At 40.9% G+C, this 16,091-nt stretch overlaps 1 protein-coding gene across 1 annotated transcript in view; it reads right to left on the bottom strand.

Annotated features, from left to right (window-relative positions):
* The window catches only part of egf (epidermal growth factor), a 36,160-nt gene extending 20,277 nt beyond the window's left edge, over positions 1-15,883 (bottom strand). Inside the window, exons 1-5 of the mRNA XM_073820675.1 lie at positions 15,742-15,883; positions 4,436-4,635; positions 3,845-4,026; positions 2,062-2,289; positions 1,090-1,295 (exon numbers count right to left, since the gene is read on the bottom strand). Of these exons, the coding sequence (XP_073676776.1) occupies positions 1,090-1,295; positions 2,062-2,289; positions 3,845-4,026; positions 4,436-4,635; positions 15,742-15,883 (958 nt within the window). The remainder of the gene's footprint in view (positions 1-1,089; positions 1,296-2,061; positions 2,290-3,844; positions 4,027-4,435; positions 4,636-15,741) is intronic.
* Positions 15,884-16,091: the final 208 nt, after the last annotated feature.

Below are 16,091 nucleotides of genomic sequence, written 5' to 3'. Positions count from 1 at the left end.
TAATAAATTTGCCCTTTTAGTGGTGTTTAGGATAATTGTAAGAACGTATAATCAGTGTTAGGGGTAATGCATTACAACTAACACGAGTTATGTAATCAGATTATTTTTTTAAGTAACTAGCAAAGCAATTCATTTATTTTGAAGGGATCCCCGATGTCTCTTACTGAAATATGTAGTAGACTTACGTTATTTTAAAAAATTCACATCGTTATATACATATTTTGGACTATGGCATCATTTCGATGATGTGAAAACGGTGAGCTACTGGCGCTACCTGTTCCTATTTAAAATAAAATACTGATACGAATGCCATGTTGTGCGGTGAAGGGCAACAAGAGAAGCGATGCAAGTCTTCTTTGCTTTTCCTACTAATAAGAAGAGGAGAAAAGAGTGGGAAGACGCATGTGGTGTGGACAAATAAAACTTCCTAAAGATCAGCGTCTTTGTTCTCTCCACTTTAGCCCTGATGCCTTTGGGGCTTTTATTAGACCACAGCTACTGCAAGAGCTTACAAATGGAAGAGACAAGAAATGCTAGATGCCATCATGGCAGGATGTAAACATGCTGACACTTGTCATGATGCTGTGGCCACTGAAGGAGTTTCTTTGCGTGGATTTCACTCGACATCTGGAGGCATTTAGACTCTTTGTGGGAAAAACTGATGGTACAGCATTTAGTTAAAATCTACGCTATTATCCATCGCCACCTGTAAGGGGTTCCATTTAAATTTACAGGAAAATATTTAAGTTACTTTTTTCAAATAAATAACTTTTTTCCTATTTATTTACTGACACCTCTCCTGTGTCAGTGTTAAGAGAAATTAGGAGTGGGGTGCAAAGTAAAATAAGTAACTAAGGCAAGAAAAAGTAACTAAGTAAGACAATTAAAAGTAACTTTTCCTATCACTGCTTACAATCACCCAATTTAACACAGTTTATGATTATAGATAACAGGGTGGAGTAACTGGAAAAATGAAATAATTATAATAACTATTCAATTATGCTTTGCTTATTTTGAATATAAATACATCAGCATATTTTATTAAAGAAACTACGATTATGTGCAATCATTTAATATTTCATTACCAACCTGGAGTGAATGGAGTTGGAATTTCCACAACCGGCTGATTGATGGGATGTACCACTTTGACATCAGCAGGGGGGTGTGGCATCCTTTTGGAATTGACATTCTCCCCCTGGCCCCCTGTGTACTTGTTTACCCGTGTTATTCGTTTTGACTTTGAGTCCGTTAGGTACACATAATCAAGGAAAATCGCCATCCTCAGAGACTGTGATCTAGAAGTAGAGCAGGGAGGACAAATTTACTACTTCTTTCTTTACTATAAAAGTGTAATATGAATATATGAAACATTAATTACAGTTTTAAAATATAAATTATGAAGGCACAACATACCGTGATTGGATATTTAATTAAAGCCGTAGTTTACTTCCAGAATAAAAAATTTCTGATAATTTACAAGATGTTCATGTCTTTCTTTATTCAGTCAAAAAGAAATTAAGGTTTTTGAGGAAAACATTCCAGGATTTTTCTCCATAAAGTGGACTTCAATGGGGATCAACAAGTTGAAGGTCCAAATTGTTTCAATGCAGCTTCAAAGGACGATCCCAGTCGAGGAATAAGGGTCTTATTTAAGTGATGGGTCATTTTCTAAAAAAAAAATTAATTAAATACTTTTTAACCACAAATACCTTGCACTAACTCTGCGATGCATATGCGCATCTTCTCGCATTGCTTGATCATGTTGGAAAGGTCACGCACGGTTACCTCTTCATCTGTGTACTTTGGTTCAAAAATGTATGGTAGGTCAAAAAAACCTGGGACATTTTCCTCAACAACCTTAATTTAATTTCAACTGAAGAAAGAAAGACATGAACATCTTGGATGTGAACTAAGTACTCAAAGCTAGTCGATATTGCAAAACAACCCCTGAAGAATGATAATTACCAGCTGACTGTCCATTAAAAATCTACTTACTGAAAAAATAACATGAACATGAAAGCAGTACATTATCCTTTATATAAAGGATGGATTTCATTTTACCTGAAGGGCTGATTAAAGACGTTAATAATGTTGCCATCATAGTTGCAGGACCCCATAGCAGTGTGCCCTCCTTGGCCCTGCTGAACCCAGAACAGTCTCCTGTCCCGGTGGTCTATAGCTAGAACCTTCAGACTGTCTGCAACTTTCAGCACTGTTGCCCTCTTTCCACCTGTCATGTCTGAACGCTGGATACTGGGAGCCAATCCATCTGACAGCCAGAAAATATATCTGGAAAAATGTAGTGATAGTCAATTGCATGTTAATTATGGGCTGAATCATTTATATACCTACTAATGTTGACATATTTGTACTGGACCAAAATGGTTACTTGATTATCTCTTCACAGACCAGCCCTTTAACACTAAGGTGAGGCCAGTGTGCTGTTTGAGACACTCTGTTAGATCTGCACCTATGTGCCAGCCATGTTTCAAAGAATGTGACTGTCTGAATGCTCCAACATTTATAGCTAGCAAGCAAACTAGGATTTGAGCAACACAGTCCTGAGAAGAACTGTGCAAATGACAAAGCCTTTAGTCATCCGTGTTCTCCCCTATAGTCAACAAGCACACTGCTGAGAGAACAGAGTAAAAAATGTAAAACATGTTGTTGTGGGTAGCAGTCCTGACCTTTTGCACACAAGCCATGTCTCCCAACTTCTTATTTCTTGCCATTTAGGTTTTTGCCCTTTTATATAGGTGTATTTATTCTTTTTTGTTTATTGTATCTAAAATATACACTACCAGTCAAAAGTTTTTGAACGGTAAGATTTTTAATATTTTGTAAGGGAGTCTCTTCTGCTCATCAAGCCTGCATTTATTGCAGCAAAAACAGTACAATTTTAAATTGTTTTCTATTTGAATATATTTTAAACTGTAATTTAATCCTCTGATTTCAAATCTGAATTCTTGGCAATATTACTCCAGTCACATGATCCTTCAGAAACCATTCTAATATTCTGATTTGCTGCTCAAAAATATTATTATTATGTTAAAAACAGCTGAGTACATTTTTTTCAGAGTTCTTAGATGAATAGAAAGTTCATAAGAACAGCATTTATCTGAAACAGAAATCTTCTGTTAACATTATACATGTCTTTATCATCACTTTTGATCCATTTAAAGCATCCTTGCTAAATAAAAGTATTAATTTCTTTACCAAAGAAAAATCTACTGACTCCAAGCTTTTAAATGGTATAGTGTATAACATTACAAAAGCACTTTATTTCAGATAAATGCTGATCTTTGGATCTTTCTATTCATCAAAGAATCCTGAAAAAAAATTGCTCAACTGTTTTAAATATTGATAATAATAATAATTGTTTCTTGAACAGCAGATCAGCATATTAGAATGTTTTCTGAAGGCTCATGTGACACTGAACCCTGGAGTAATGATGCTGAAAATTTAGCTTTGATCACAGAAATAAATTAAAATTTAAAACATATTCAAATAGAAAGCAGTTATATTAAATAGTAAAAGTATATCACAATATTACTGCCTTACTGCTCTATTTTGGATTAAATAAATGCAGGCTTGGTGAGCAAAAGAGACTTCTTTAAAAAAACTTTTTTGCAAAGACTTTTTTGGAAAGACTTCTTGTCCAAAAACTTTTGACTGGTAGTGTATTTGTTTAAAATGTTCTTTATTCCTTTGTTCACTATGTATTTCATCTTTTGTTGTTGTTGTTGTTTCAAAGAGACCAACCGGAAATATTTAAATTATTCCAGTTTTGATAAAGTCCATTTTTCCATTCCTTGAATGACTGTATAGTTCTTCTCATTTTTACCTCTCATTTGGATCAACAGCAACACTTCTTGGCTGAAACAGGTCTCTAAGGACAGTCTTTTCATTTCTCCCATCTGTGTCCATTCTCTGTATCGTTCCTTTTTCTGCAATGCTCCAGAGAACTATGTTTTCAATCCAGTCCACAGCCAGACCCGTGATTCCTTTCACTGGTGAGAGAAGCTTCTGAAAGTATGAACCAAAACTGCATGAAGATGCTTGGAACTAGCTTCAAACAATCATTGATGGCTTTTAAAACGAAAAATTATGTATCCACCTTTTTACTTCTGTAAGAGTAGGCATGGCCAATTGTAAATTTTATGGACTTCCTGTCTCATCGTGACCAGCAATTTTTAGCTGTACAAAACAACTCATTTTACAATATTGCAAATTGGTGTGTCTTAACATTTTATTTTAATGCATTATCTTAAATATGAGCACAATGGTTTGTTGTGCAAACAGTTTTACAGCACTGTGTTATTCTTCCCGTTATTTCCCTATAGCGGATAATGAACCAGAAGTCTCACCCAGAGGCTTACTTCCACGTTAGAGAAAACGCTGGATAAAAATAACACTAATGAGGCTTCAGTAGTACCTGTCTGTGTTTTCCATCCAGTCCCGCCCTGTTGATTTGTCCTGCATGTGTGTCGGCCCAAAATATTGTCCCCTCACTTAAATGGAAGTCTAGCAAGATGGACCTTCCCACCTTAGACACGATTCTTCTCTGATCCGCACCATCAAGGTTCATTCTCTGAATGCTGTTTCCAAGGCCAAGTAACAGATAAGGTTCAGGATCTTTAAAAAGACAAACAGAAAAACCTAATCAAAATTACAGTAAGTGAATGCATTAAACAGTGACATCACTTCTAATTTAATCCTAGTTCCAAGTTTAAAGGGATAGTTTACCTAAAAATGAAAATCCTGTCATTAATTACTCACCCTCATGTCCTTCCAAGCCAATAAGACCTTTGTTCATCTTCGAAACACAAATTAAGATATTTTTGATAAAATCTGAGAGCTTTTTGACCCGGCATAACCAGCAAGGGAACTACCATGGTCAATGCACAGAAATGCAAGGTAGTAAGGACATCATTATACATGCTGATTACAAAGTATTGCGAAATGACGGCGTTTCAATTAACCGATGTTATGCGACTGAAACATAGTTTTTTCCTCTCACGATAAGTCATGACAAAGATTTTTTTGCGGAATTTTGGCTCTATTTAATCGAATGTGACCTGTAAATGCTAGTAGCTGCATTTCCATTACCCTTTAAATTACGCAAATTGAAATTGTGAATTAATGGAAACGCTTCAATTGCGCGAAAACTCCCATATATAGCACAAAGTTTTTACGCTCACATGAGGTGCTTTTTCAGGCAATTGAAAAAAGGAATATTCGGCAAAACAGCAATGGAAATGTTTTATTTTTATTTTCGCATTTACAGGTCACATTCGATTAAATATAGCCAAAATCCCACTAAAACCCGTTAGCATGACTTATCACAAGAGGAAAAAATTATGTTTCAGTTGCATACAGGTGCGTTCACGCCATATTGGAATTCCCGTAATTAACGTTACGAGATTCCAACTTGTAAAAAGCGTTCAGGTCCTAGTAGAACTTTACAACTTGTGAACTGGGAGTCTTCTGAGAGCTACGATTTGTACCACATGACCACTGTACAACCTGACCAACGTAGGCTCTGTTTAGGCATTGATAGTGTTGGCAAAGAAAAATCATGAGTCTGAGGACGTGTTGTCATCGAAACTACAGTAATTATGATATGCTTCAGTAGGTATACATTTAAATTTGAACGTACTTCCCGACCGTTAAAAAAGTATGTTCTATATAGTATGAATAAGGATAGTATGAATGGAATTCGGACGTACTACATCCGCCGCGTCTCCACATGCCGTCATTTTTCGAATATGTCGACTCCTCACCCGGAGCCTCAAGGGATAGGAAAGTGTCCATGGTATGCGTACTGCAAAATTCGGGCAGAAGCAGTAGGTCATCCGGGTACTTCTCGCCTACTGTATTTCGAATACTATGAATTCGGACATACTACTTGCCTCGCATACTGTTTTTCACATACTATAGTAGGAAATATGCGATTTTGGACGCATCTATGGTGTGAATGCAGCATAACATCGGTTAATGGAAACGCCGTCATTTCGCAATACTTTTTAATCAACATTTATAAAATAACGTCAAAGTTTTGTTAAAGGATAACTATTGCCAAAATGCAACCTGGCCTATTTTTTTTTGTACTGTAAATGAGACAAACTTATATCTAAAAGCATAATTACGACAAACGAGCCGTTTTTGAGATTGACTGTAATTTCGTTTTGTGGTCAATGGCCGGTGAATGGGAATACTAGGGGCATAACTTTGAGCGCATCAAAATCGATATTTTTACAACACTAAGAAGGCTCGACACACCATGAAACTTTGATCGAAGTATCGCTGGGTCTCTACACATGAACTCGAGCATTGAGAACATTGTTTGTGTACACAAAGTTTACTAAAAAGAAAGTTTTTGAACAACTCACTTTCACTGTTTGAGTTTCCGCTCGCGGCCGTCTTGCCAGTCAAGAGGTGTCGATCTCCGAATGCGAGGAGAGTAAAGATGGATAGCTCCTAAAGCATATTTCCATATAAATGCACGGCTAATTCGTTGTTTTGTCGCAAGTGAAAAACAATAATAACCTTCTAGTTGTAAAAAGAGAAAGAGCCTCATATAAGCCTAATATTTCGTCCTATGGAGTCCATTCATTCGCATTCGGAGATCGACACTTCTTGACTGGCAAGATGGCTGCGAGCGGAAACCCAAACAGTGAAAGTGAGTTGTTCAAAACCTTTCTTTTTAGTAAACTCTGTGTACACAAACAGTGTTCTCAATGCTCGAGTTCATGTGTAGAGACCCAGGCGATACTTCGAGCAAAGTTTCATGGTGTGTCGAGCCTTCTTAGTGTTGTAAAAATATCGATTTTGATGCGCTCAAAGTTATGCCCCTAGAACTCCCATTCACCGGCCATTGACCACAAAACGAAATCACGGTCAATCTCAAAAACGGCTCGTTTGTCGTAATTATGCTTTTAGATATAAGTTTGTCTCGTTTACAGTAAAAAAAAAAAAACAGCCCAGGTTGCATTTTGGCAATAGTTATCCTTTAATTTAATTCTGTAATGGAAACACAACTAGTGTGACATCAGAGGTTCAACCATAATTTCATGAAGCTATAGACGTTTTTCCTGAGCGCGGAAGTAAGTCCGACTCTTAACTGAAAGAATGCTTTGCATTTCCAGTCTCCATTGTTTCTAGTCAAATTAGCATATTTTCCGAGCTAATAATCTAATGTTAAACCTATTAAAATGTTTTAAATGGCTCCATAGCGCCATCACTTTGCAATGTCGCAATGACCGTCATTTGTCAGTGTCTCACTTTAATGACTGTGTAGATCGTGTAGATGACACAAAGCTACAGACATTAGCTACATTAAAAACAGATGGACACTATTTGAATGGGTTCCTATGGAGACCGGAACAGAAAAGCATTCAATCTGACGTTATAATTCGTAATGGCGGCGCTCATGGTTTACTCATGAAAAACATGATGAAAAAGGTCTATACAAGAATACTTTTTGAGCGCAAAGACATCCAAAATAACGACTTTATTCAAACACTTATTCTCTTCAGGGTCAATAAGCCGCCATTTATAAGAGTAACTGAACTTACCACAACCCTTGACCATGATAGTTCCCTTGTTGTCATCTTTGTAGGGTAAGAAAACTCACGGATTTCATTAAAAATATCTTAATTTGTGTTCCAAAGAGAACAACATGAGAGTGAGTAAGTTAATTAATGACAGAATTTTCATTTTTGGGTTAATTAACATTATTCATTTTAAAAAACGGCATTTAATTAAAAAAAAAAATCATTTAATTTTTAATTAACAATGTGCACATTTAACCTGTTCAAAACGATCTTCAAATCAAACTGATTCTAAATCCATTCCTAAAATTAAACTGCATGGCAAGAAACAATATATCTACAATGTCAAATTATAGTGACTAATAAGACATATTTTGAGCCTAACGGTAAAACGTGATTTACATTTAAGCAAGACAGATTGATTTAGTTTTTCCTGAAGGCCATTTCTATCAACCAATCACACCCCTCTGATGTTTGGGGCGGGGTTTGAGGTTTGTGTCTGAGCTCCGATTGGTTGCTAGGAATGTTGTTTAGATTGAAGTGAAAAATTGGACAAAAATATATATATTAATACATTAAAACAAGGATATATATATTAATATGTATTTTTGTCCAATTACTACCAAGTACTATCAGTCAAAAGTCTGGACACACTTCCCCATCAAAGAGAATGGGGAAATGTGTCTAAACTTTTGACTGGTGTTGTATATACAATTGTTTACTTTTTGTTTCTCTGTTGTAATGAGTTTTTTTATTATTATTTTTATGAATGATATTAAACAAATGATTAAAATATTGAACAATCATAGTGCAAGATATAAGCTTAGAGTTGTAAGTTAGGGAAGAAATCTTTATGTTGATTTTATTGTATGTTGTATATAAGTGTCTGAATTCAGCAAGTTAAATAAAATGGCTTTAACATGAAACCTCTGGAACCTTATTGTGTGACCCTAAAATGAAGCTGTTTGATAAATGAGGCCTGTCGGCTAACAAATACATTCTTTCCTTGGTCATAAAATTGCTAATTATTTTTCTCTTTCTTCCCTACCCGTATTAGCACCTATAATGTCATTCAGAACGTGAAGTAATGTTGCTTTGCGACAGGTCTTTTCATGCTTTAATGGGGAGAGGTTCGCACATCGATCTCACAGATGCCTGTAGAAATAAAGCAACTGTATCCTAGCAACACACACCATGGTGGAGGATTGAATGGATTACAAAAACACACAGCCATGTTGCTAGGATGTGCACAGACAACAGAAAATGTTGAATATGGTGATGGCTAGTATCAATAGTCACTAGGAAATTTAGATGAGGTTCAATTCTGATGTTCTAGTAAAGCACAATATTTATACATAAAGTCTATCAGGCAATAACTTTTATAAATCAAAATGGTAGCTATGTTTAGCTAAGCTTGTTTTATAAAGGGAGTTTTTCTTCATATTTAGGATGTACTCTGATTTAAAAGGCATTCAACAAGGTATTTAGACTTATGCTGATAAGAATAAATATTATGATTCATGAAGGGAGGGTCAGGTTCCTTTCTCACTGCAGCTCTGAGAATTGGGTCCAAAAAGACGTATGATTTAGTGCTTCATCAAAGTAGTTCTTTCTAAATAAGATTTAATTTCTTTATAGACATATAACGGCAATTACGTTTTATTTCAGATCTTCTGGGCCCATTTGATAGCTTTGCATGAAGAACAAACCAAACTTTAAATCATTTAGTGTAAATCTTCCCCTCAGCATGGCTTTAAAATCTCATTTGAGCTTGTATGCATTCAAACATGCTGTCTCAAGACACTCTGCACAAATAAAAACAAAAAACTGAATGTGAATTAATAATCATATGCTTTAAAAAAAACTTGGAATTGAGTGCACAAGTGACAAAATCATTTGTATAATTTTATGTTTTTTATTCTCATTTCTGGAGATTGACAATCCCTGGTCAGCATCCACTTACATTATATAAGGGCAGCCGGGCCATTCTGCTGAAATTTTTGTGAAAAAATGTGGCTTAAGTATTCCCTTGTGAAAAAGAAGTGTGCTTAATTGCACTGAATGAGCACTCATAGTGTACTTACAATCATAGATTTAAAAAAAACAAAAACTTACAGATACTACTATACACTACCAGTTGTAACACAGCGTTACACTGGTCAAAAGTTTTTAAACAGCAAGATTAGTTATTTATTTTTTTTATCTGCTCACCATTCAAAGTACACTAACAGTAAATTTTTTAAATACTTTTTTAACATTTAAAATAATTGTTTTCTATTTGAATAAATTTTAAAATGTAATTTACTTTTGTGATTTCAATGCTAAATTTTTAGCATCATTACTCCAGTCACATGATCCTTCAGAAATCTTTTTAATATTGTGGTTTGCTGCTCAAAAAACATTTTTTATTATTATTTTGATGATGCCAAGTATAATTTTTTTAGATTTCTTTAATGAATAGAAAGTTCAGAAGTATAAATCTTTTGTAACATTATAAATGTCTTTATCATCACTTTTGATCGATTTAAAGCAGTATTGCTAAATAAAAGTATTCCTTTTTATCATTTCTTTCCCAAAAATAATAAAAATTATACTGACTCCAAGCTTTTGAATGCAATAGTGTTTCACGAGTTCGCGCTTACATATAATTAGCCGGAGAATAGAAATGCATGTTTGGCGTGCTGTCCGGTGAAGGGCTCCGAGCTCGGGGATGGCCCGAACCCAGAGTACCCCCCAATAGGAGTAGTGAGAACTCGGAGTGAGGAGATGGGGTGGTGGAGGGTTACTGATAAACCATCAAGTGAATGGAGGTGAGTCAGCTGTATTTAACCTATGGCGCTGATTGACTTGAGTGGGCTCCTCTTGTGCTGTTTACGCTAAGTATCTGACGCGCTTCTCCCGAACTTTGTTAATGAAACATCATTTCACGAGTTCGCGCTTACATATAATTAGCCGGAGAATAGAAATGCATGTTTGGCGTGCTGTCCGGTGAAGGGCTCCGAGCTCGGGGATGGCCCGAACCCAGAGTACCCCCCAAAAAGCAAATAGATAGAAGGACAGCCGCCGGATTAAAGACACCCCCCAAAATAGGCACTAATGTGACGGGGGCTGATGATCGGGAAGTTGGCAGGTAGGCAGGCCAGAGTGCTCTGGTTTGAGGCTACAGTCAGGTAGGCCCTGCCGGCTGTTGATGTTGAAGTACGTGGTTTGGGGTCGGAAGGACTACTGAGATGATAGGCGGGAGATTATGGCACGCGGCGTTGGATAGATGAGTCTCGCTTGTGGGCGGCGAGTACGTAGGCCCGACCGGGAGGGCTCTCACCGGCGGGGAGGCAGAATGAAAAGCCCGCCTGGGAGGGCTCTCTTGGCAACGATGGGAGATCAAGACTCCTAGCGTTGCACCAGGCGGGGGGAAGGGAGAGTTTAGCCCCTGGGTGGGGGGGATGAGAGAAAAACCTGCCTGGGAGGGTTCTCATGGCAATGATAGGAGATCAAGACTCCTAGCATTGCACCAGGCAGGGTGAAGGCGTAGCGTTTGGCCCGCCCGCTGGGTGGGAAGGGGAAAATGAACGAACCTGCCTGGGAGGGCTCTCATGGCAATGATAGGAGATCGACTCCTAGCATTGCACCAGGCAGGGGGAAGGTGTAATGTTTGGCCCGCCCGCTGGGTGGGAAGGGAAAAATGAACGAACCTGCCTGGGAGGGCTCTCATGGCAATGATAGGAGATCAAGACTCCTAGCATTGCACCAGGCGGGGGGAGGAGGCGTAGAGTTTGGCCCACCAGGCGGGAATGGAAAACTTGCCTGGAAGGGCTCTCGTGGCAATGATGGGAGATCACGGCTCTTAGCATTGCATCGGACAGAGGAAGGCATAGCGTTTGGCCCGCTGGGCGGGAGGCGGAAAGACAAGCCCGCCTGGGAGGGCTCTCATGGCAGCTATGGAGATTAAGACTCCTAGCGTTGCACCAGGCGGGGGGAGGAGGCATAGAGTCTGGCCGGCCGGGCGGGAAGGGAAAGTGAAAGAACCTGCCTGGGAGGGCTCTCATGGCAATAATGGGAGATCAAGACTCCTAGTGTTGCACCAGGCAGGGGAAGGTGTAGGGTTAGGCCCGCCGGGCCGGGAGGGAGAAAAGACCCGCCTGGGAGGGCTCTCATGGCAACGATGGGAGATCAAGACTCCTAGCATTGCACCAGGCGGGGGGGGGGGGGGGGGGGGGTAGGGAGACCTGGAGTGGGAAGGTTACTTTGGATGGCTTATGGGCCGAAGAGGGTTTTGTGGGCTTCTTTGATATGTCACTGGCTAGTTCTGATTTAGCTCTGAAAGGCTTCTGATGTCCATCTTCCTAGGGTTTGGATCTGCTGTTTGGAGAGGCCTTTCTGGGCTGCTGATGTTGCTGCCCCGATGCGAAAAGAGTGGCTTGAGAAATTTCCTGCTGGGATGCCTGATGATTGCAGGACGGACTTGAGATGTTTTTTGGAACCAGAAGCTATTAGCAGGTCTTTTGGCTTCGTCTAAGAACAAGGGCTCGCGGGGGGATTTAGCCTGGGTATTTCTGAGGCAGAGAAACTGAAGGATGGACTGGTAGGGTTGGATTGGAGAAGGGAGGTTGAAGATGTAGATGAGGTGGCCTTTTTTGGCTTGGTCTGTCTTGCCTTGTTTAATTAGGAAGGAAATTGTACCGTTATCGAGTACTGTTAAATCTGAAATGGTGGGGTTGGTATTTGGATCAAATTTAGAAGAGATGGTGAGTTCCAAGCATCTGAGGAACCCGAAGAAGGCTAAAATGAACATGGCATCGACTGTCCGGGCAGTACTGAGAGGCTGGTAACTGGTGCGGAGTGTGTGTGAGAGGATGTCTAGCATTATGGGAAGTCTAGGGTAGGGCCGGGTGGGCCTGGATCGTTGAAACCCCTGATCAGTAGAGAGGTTTGTGAGTTATTTATTTCGGGAGAGGGTGCCCCGAACATCAGCTTTTGGAAAAATTGAATGCGCTCAGGTAGCCCTTGATGGGCCCGGCTTGGAGTCCCTTGATCCTGTTGAGAAAAGAGATGAATGAGGTGATTGAGAGTAGGGAAAAAATACGGGAAGGGTGTGTTGTATGAGAGGTAGAAAGCTTTGAAGCATTTCCACGCAGTTATGTATGACTGGAGGGTTCATGGAGAGAATGCTTGGAGGATGGTGTTGAGGGACGCGTCGAGGAGGGGTTTCAGTGGGTGGTTTAGGGGAATCTTAATGCTGAATAATGAGGAACTGAAGTTGGGGATTGTTCCGCCTCTGGAGCCAGCATCCTGAATTTCTGCCAGTATCTGTGCTCGGATGCTGTGGGCCACTTGGGGAGGCTCTGAAGCTGTGGCATTTGATGGCATGGGCATTGGTGTTGCAGTGAAGAGCGAGTACTGTGGTTGGAGGAGTGAGCTGTAGGAGGCTGGTGGAGGGGCTGTGTGAGACAGCCAGTGCGACCAGGCGCTCGCTTGAGCTGCGAGCCCCGAGCTGACGGCAGAGGGAGGCGGGGCTGTGTGTGACAGCCAGTGCGGCCAGGTGCTCGCTTGAGCTGCGAGCCCCGAGCTGACGGCAGCGGGAGGCGGGGCTGTGTGTGACAGCCAGTGCGGCCAGGTGCTCGCTTGAGCTGGGAGATCCGAGCTGACGGCAGCGGGAGGCGGGGCTGTGTGAGGCGGCAAGCGCGGCCAAGCACTCGCTTGAGCTGCGAGATCCGAGCTGACATGAGCTGGAGGCGGGGCTGTGTGTGACAGCCAGTGCGGCCAAGTGCTCGCTTGAGCTGCGAGATCCGAGCTGACGGCAGCGGGAGGCGGGGCTGTGTGAGGCGGCAAGTGCGGCCAAGCACTCGCTTGAGCTGCGAGATCCGAGTTGACATGAGCTGGAGGCGGGGCTGTGTGTGACAGCCAGTGTGGCCAGGTGCTCGCTTGAGCTGCGAGATCCGAGCTGACGGCAGCGGGAGGCGGGGCTGTGTGAGGCGGCCATTGTGGCCAAGCGCTCGCTTGAGCTTCGAGCCCCGAGCTGCCGGGGGCGGGCGGCGGAGCTGAGACTGGTGGCCAAGCGCTTGCTTGGGCTGCAAACTCCACGAGAAAGAAGTTGGTGGCCAGGGCTGCGATTGGCAGACGAAGCGGCCAAATGCTGGCTTGGGCTGCGGGCCCAGGCATTGCTTGAGGAGGAGCTGCGGTGGAGGGCTGGGCTGCGGCCATTGTTCTGTGTAGGGTTGTTTGATTCCGAAATTTTTGGAATCAATTTCGATTCCTGGTTCAGAATCGATTTCCTCACTGTTGTTTTCAATTCTTGCCATTTAAATTGGAGGAAGCTAATTTTGCAATGACTGCAGGATATTGAAGTCAAAGTAGCTTTCTCATAATATGAAGCTTCATTGTAAAAATATGAAAATGTACAATATTTTTGTAGCTCTGACAGATTTTAAATTGTAATTTGTCTGCATTGCCCATGGAATTAGTCATAACCCAGGGCTCAGCAGTGGACATGCATTTATTGCAATACTAAAACAAGTCATGAAGTGTCTAATGTCCACAGTTCAGCTGAATGATATTTACTTTAACAGTATGCGTCGCACAAAATTAGCAAACGATACAGTGAAAAATAAACAACTTTAACAACAACACTAATGTTAGAGCTTGTGGATTAGCTGTCAACCAGGTGCGCTCTAGAGACCACTGATTGGTGCTCTCTGCATTTTCTTTCAGAATTATCATTGGCTGATAAAGGTTAAAGATAGCATTTATATATATAGGGTGTAAATAAGATGACGTCATTCACGTCTATTCCGTCGTGCAGCGCTCAAATTTGTGGACAACATGAGTGACTCCCATCGTAAAATAACTTATAGTTTTTTGGACTAGTTTATTCAAACGATCTAACAGAATTTTAATAATTATCAGTGAGCAAGAGCCGAATTAATGGGTGTTTCAGACGAGCTCTGTAATGATCGTTTCATTCAGTTTATTTTCATGAATCGCCGAAAACGTTCGGCAACATTTGATGACTAGCAGCTGAGATATGCAGCCTTCGTGGGATGCAGTCTTTCGTTTGACAGGCATCTATATATATACATAGATATAAGTTGTTGAACTGAACACGGCTCTGAATAAGGAGTCAATTCCCCTTGATGGGATCGATTCCAAACTTTGGAATCGACTCTCGATTCCTAATGCTTCGGAATCGATTCTTTGGAATCGATTCCCAGCCCTGTGAGAGGCCTCGCACGGGAGAAAGACATTGGCGTCGGCGCGGCCGGAGGTTTGTGTTTCCTTTTGGTCGACTTTGGGGTTAGAGGTTTAGTTAGTTGCAGATTATTGTACAAGTTAAATAATTCTGTTTGTTTAACTTGCGTGAAGGCTGGACATCGGATTTTGCCAGCGCTAGTTTCATACTCGCCATAGTCCGTTTGTCTATGGGCGGAATTGATTGCCTGACCGAGCGGATGATGCTGGGGAATCGGCTGGTGTTCTCGCCGATGGAGGCGAGGGCAGGCCGAGGCGTTGTGAGGCGGTCTGGGCCGAGCGGCGGCCGCGAGATGAGGCCTGGGGCTCAATTGAAGCGAAATGCGAGGAAGGCACGGTCCTGGAGCCGGTCGGAGGAGAGTCGGAATCGTCTTCTCTTGTGGCAGTTTGTCTTTGCGACGTAGTAGCGGACGGGCGAACCAGTTACTGATAAACCATCAAGTGAATGGAGGTGAGTCAGCTGTATTTAACCTATGGCGCTGATTGACTTGAGTGGGCTCCTCTTGTGCTGTTTACGCTAAGTATCTGACGCGCTTCTCCCGAACTTTGTTAATGAAACATCATATAATATTACAAAAGCTTTTTATTTCAGATAAATGCTGATCGTTGGATCTTTCTATTTATCAAAGAATCCTGAAAAAATAAATACATTACATTTTAAAATTTAATTTGGAAAAACAATTATTTTAAATAATAAAAATATTTCATAATATTAATGATTTTGCTGTATATTGGATCAAATAAAGGCAGGCTTGGTAAGTAGAAGAGAATCTTACTGTTTTAACTTTTGACTGGTAGTGTAAGTTAAATGAAATATATGTTTAGGTTAAAGATACTAGCAAAACAAAATAAAATAAAATACACTTAAATTCAATTGCAGTTCCCCAATGTTTGATTGAAACATCTCACAGAGAAAGCTTCAATGAGCATATCATGCACTTACCCACACAGCTGAAGTTTCCAGCAGCCCAGGGTCGTCCACCCCAGCATAATGCTTCCTCAGCAGGGCCTGAAGCTCTGGCAGCGCCTATACTCACCATCCAAAACCACAAATGAAAGGTGGCTGCTGTCGTCCTCCAGAACATAATCCTATCTCAGTTTCTACAGGCCTCTCCTCTTAGGTATTTCCTCGATCACAGCACCACACCATGCAGCTGTATCCCCCACACATCTTACACACGCAGCCAACCACCTTCAACTAAATGATACCCCAGGCCGAAAACACTCCAAGAAGTTCATCCGTATCCCAGAGGTGTCCTTTTCGCACAGAGCTGGTTGAAAGTGAGAGTCCTG

This window comes from Garra rufa, chromosome 16 (genome assembly GCF_049309525.1).
Source record: "Garra rufa chromosome 16, GarRuf1.0, whole genome shotgun sequence".
Taxonomy (NCBI): domain Eukaryota; kingdom Metazoa; phylum Chordata; class Actinopteri; order Cypriniformes; family Cyprinidae; genus Garra; species Garra rufa.
Note: the sequence above shows the minus strand (reverse complement) of the source record. Positions and strands in the feature narration are given on the sequence as shown.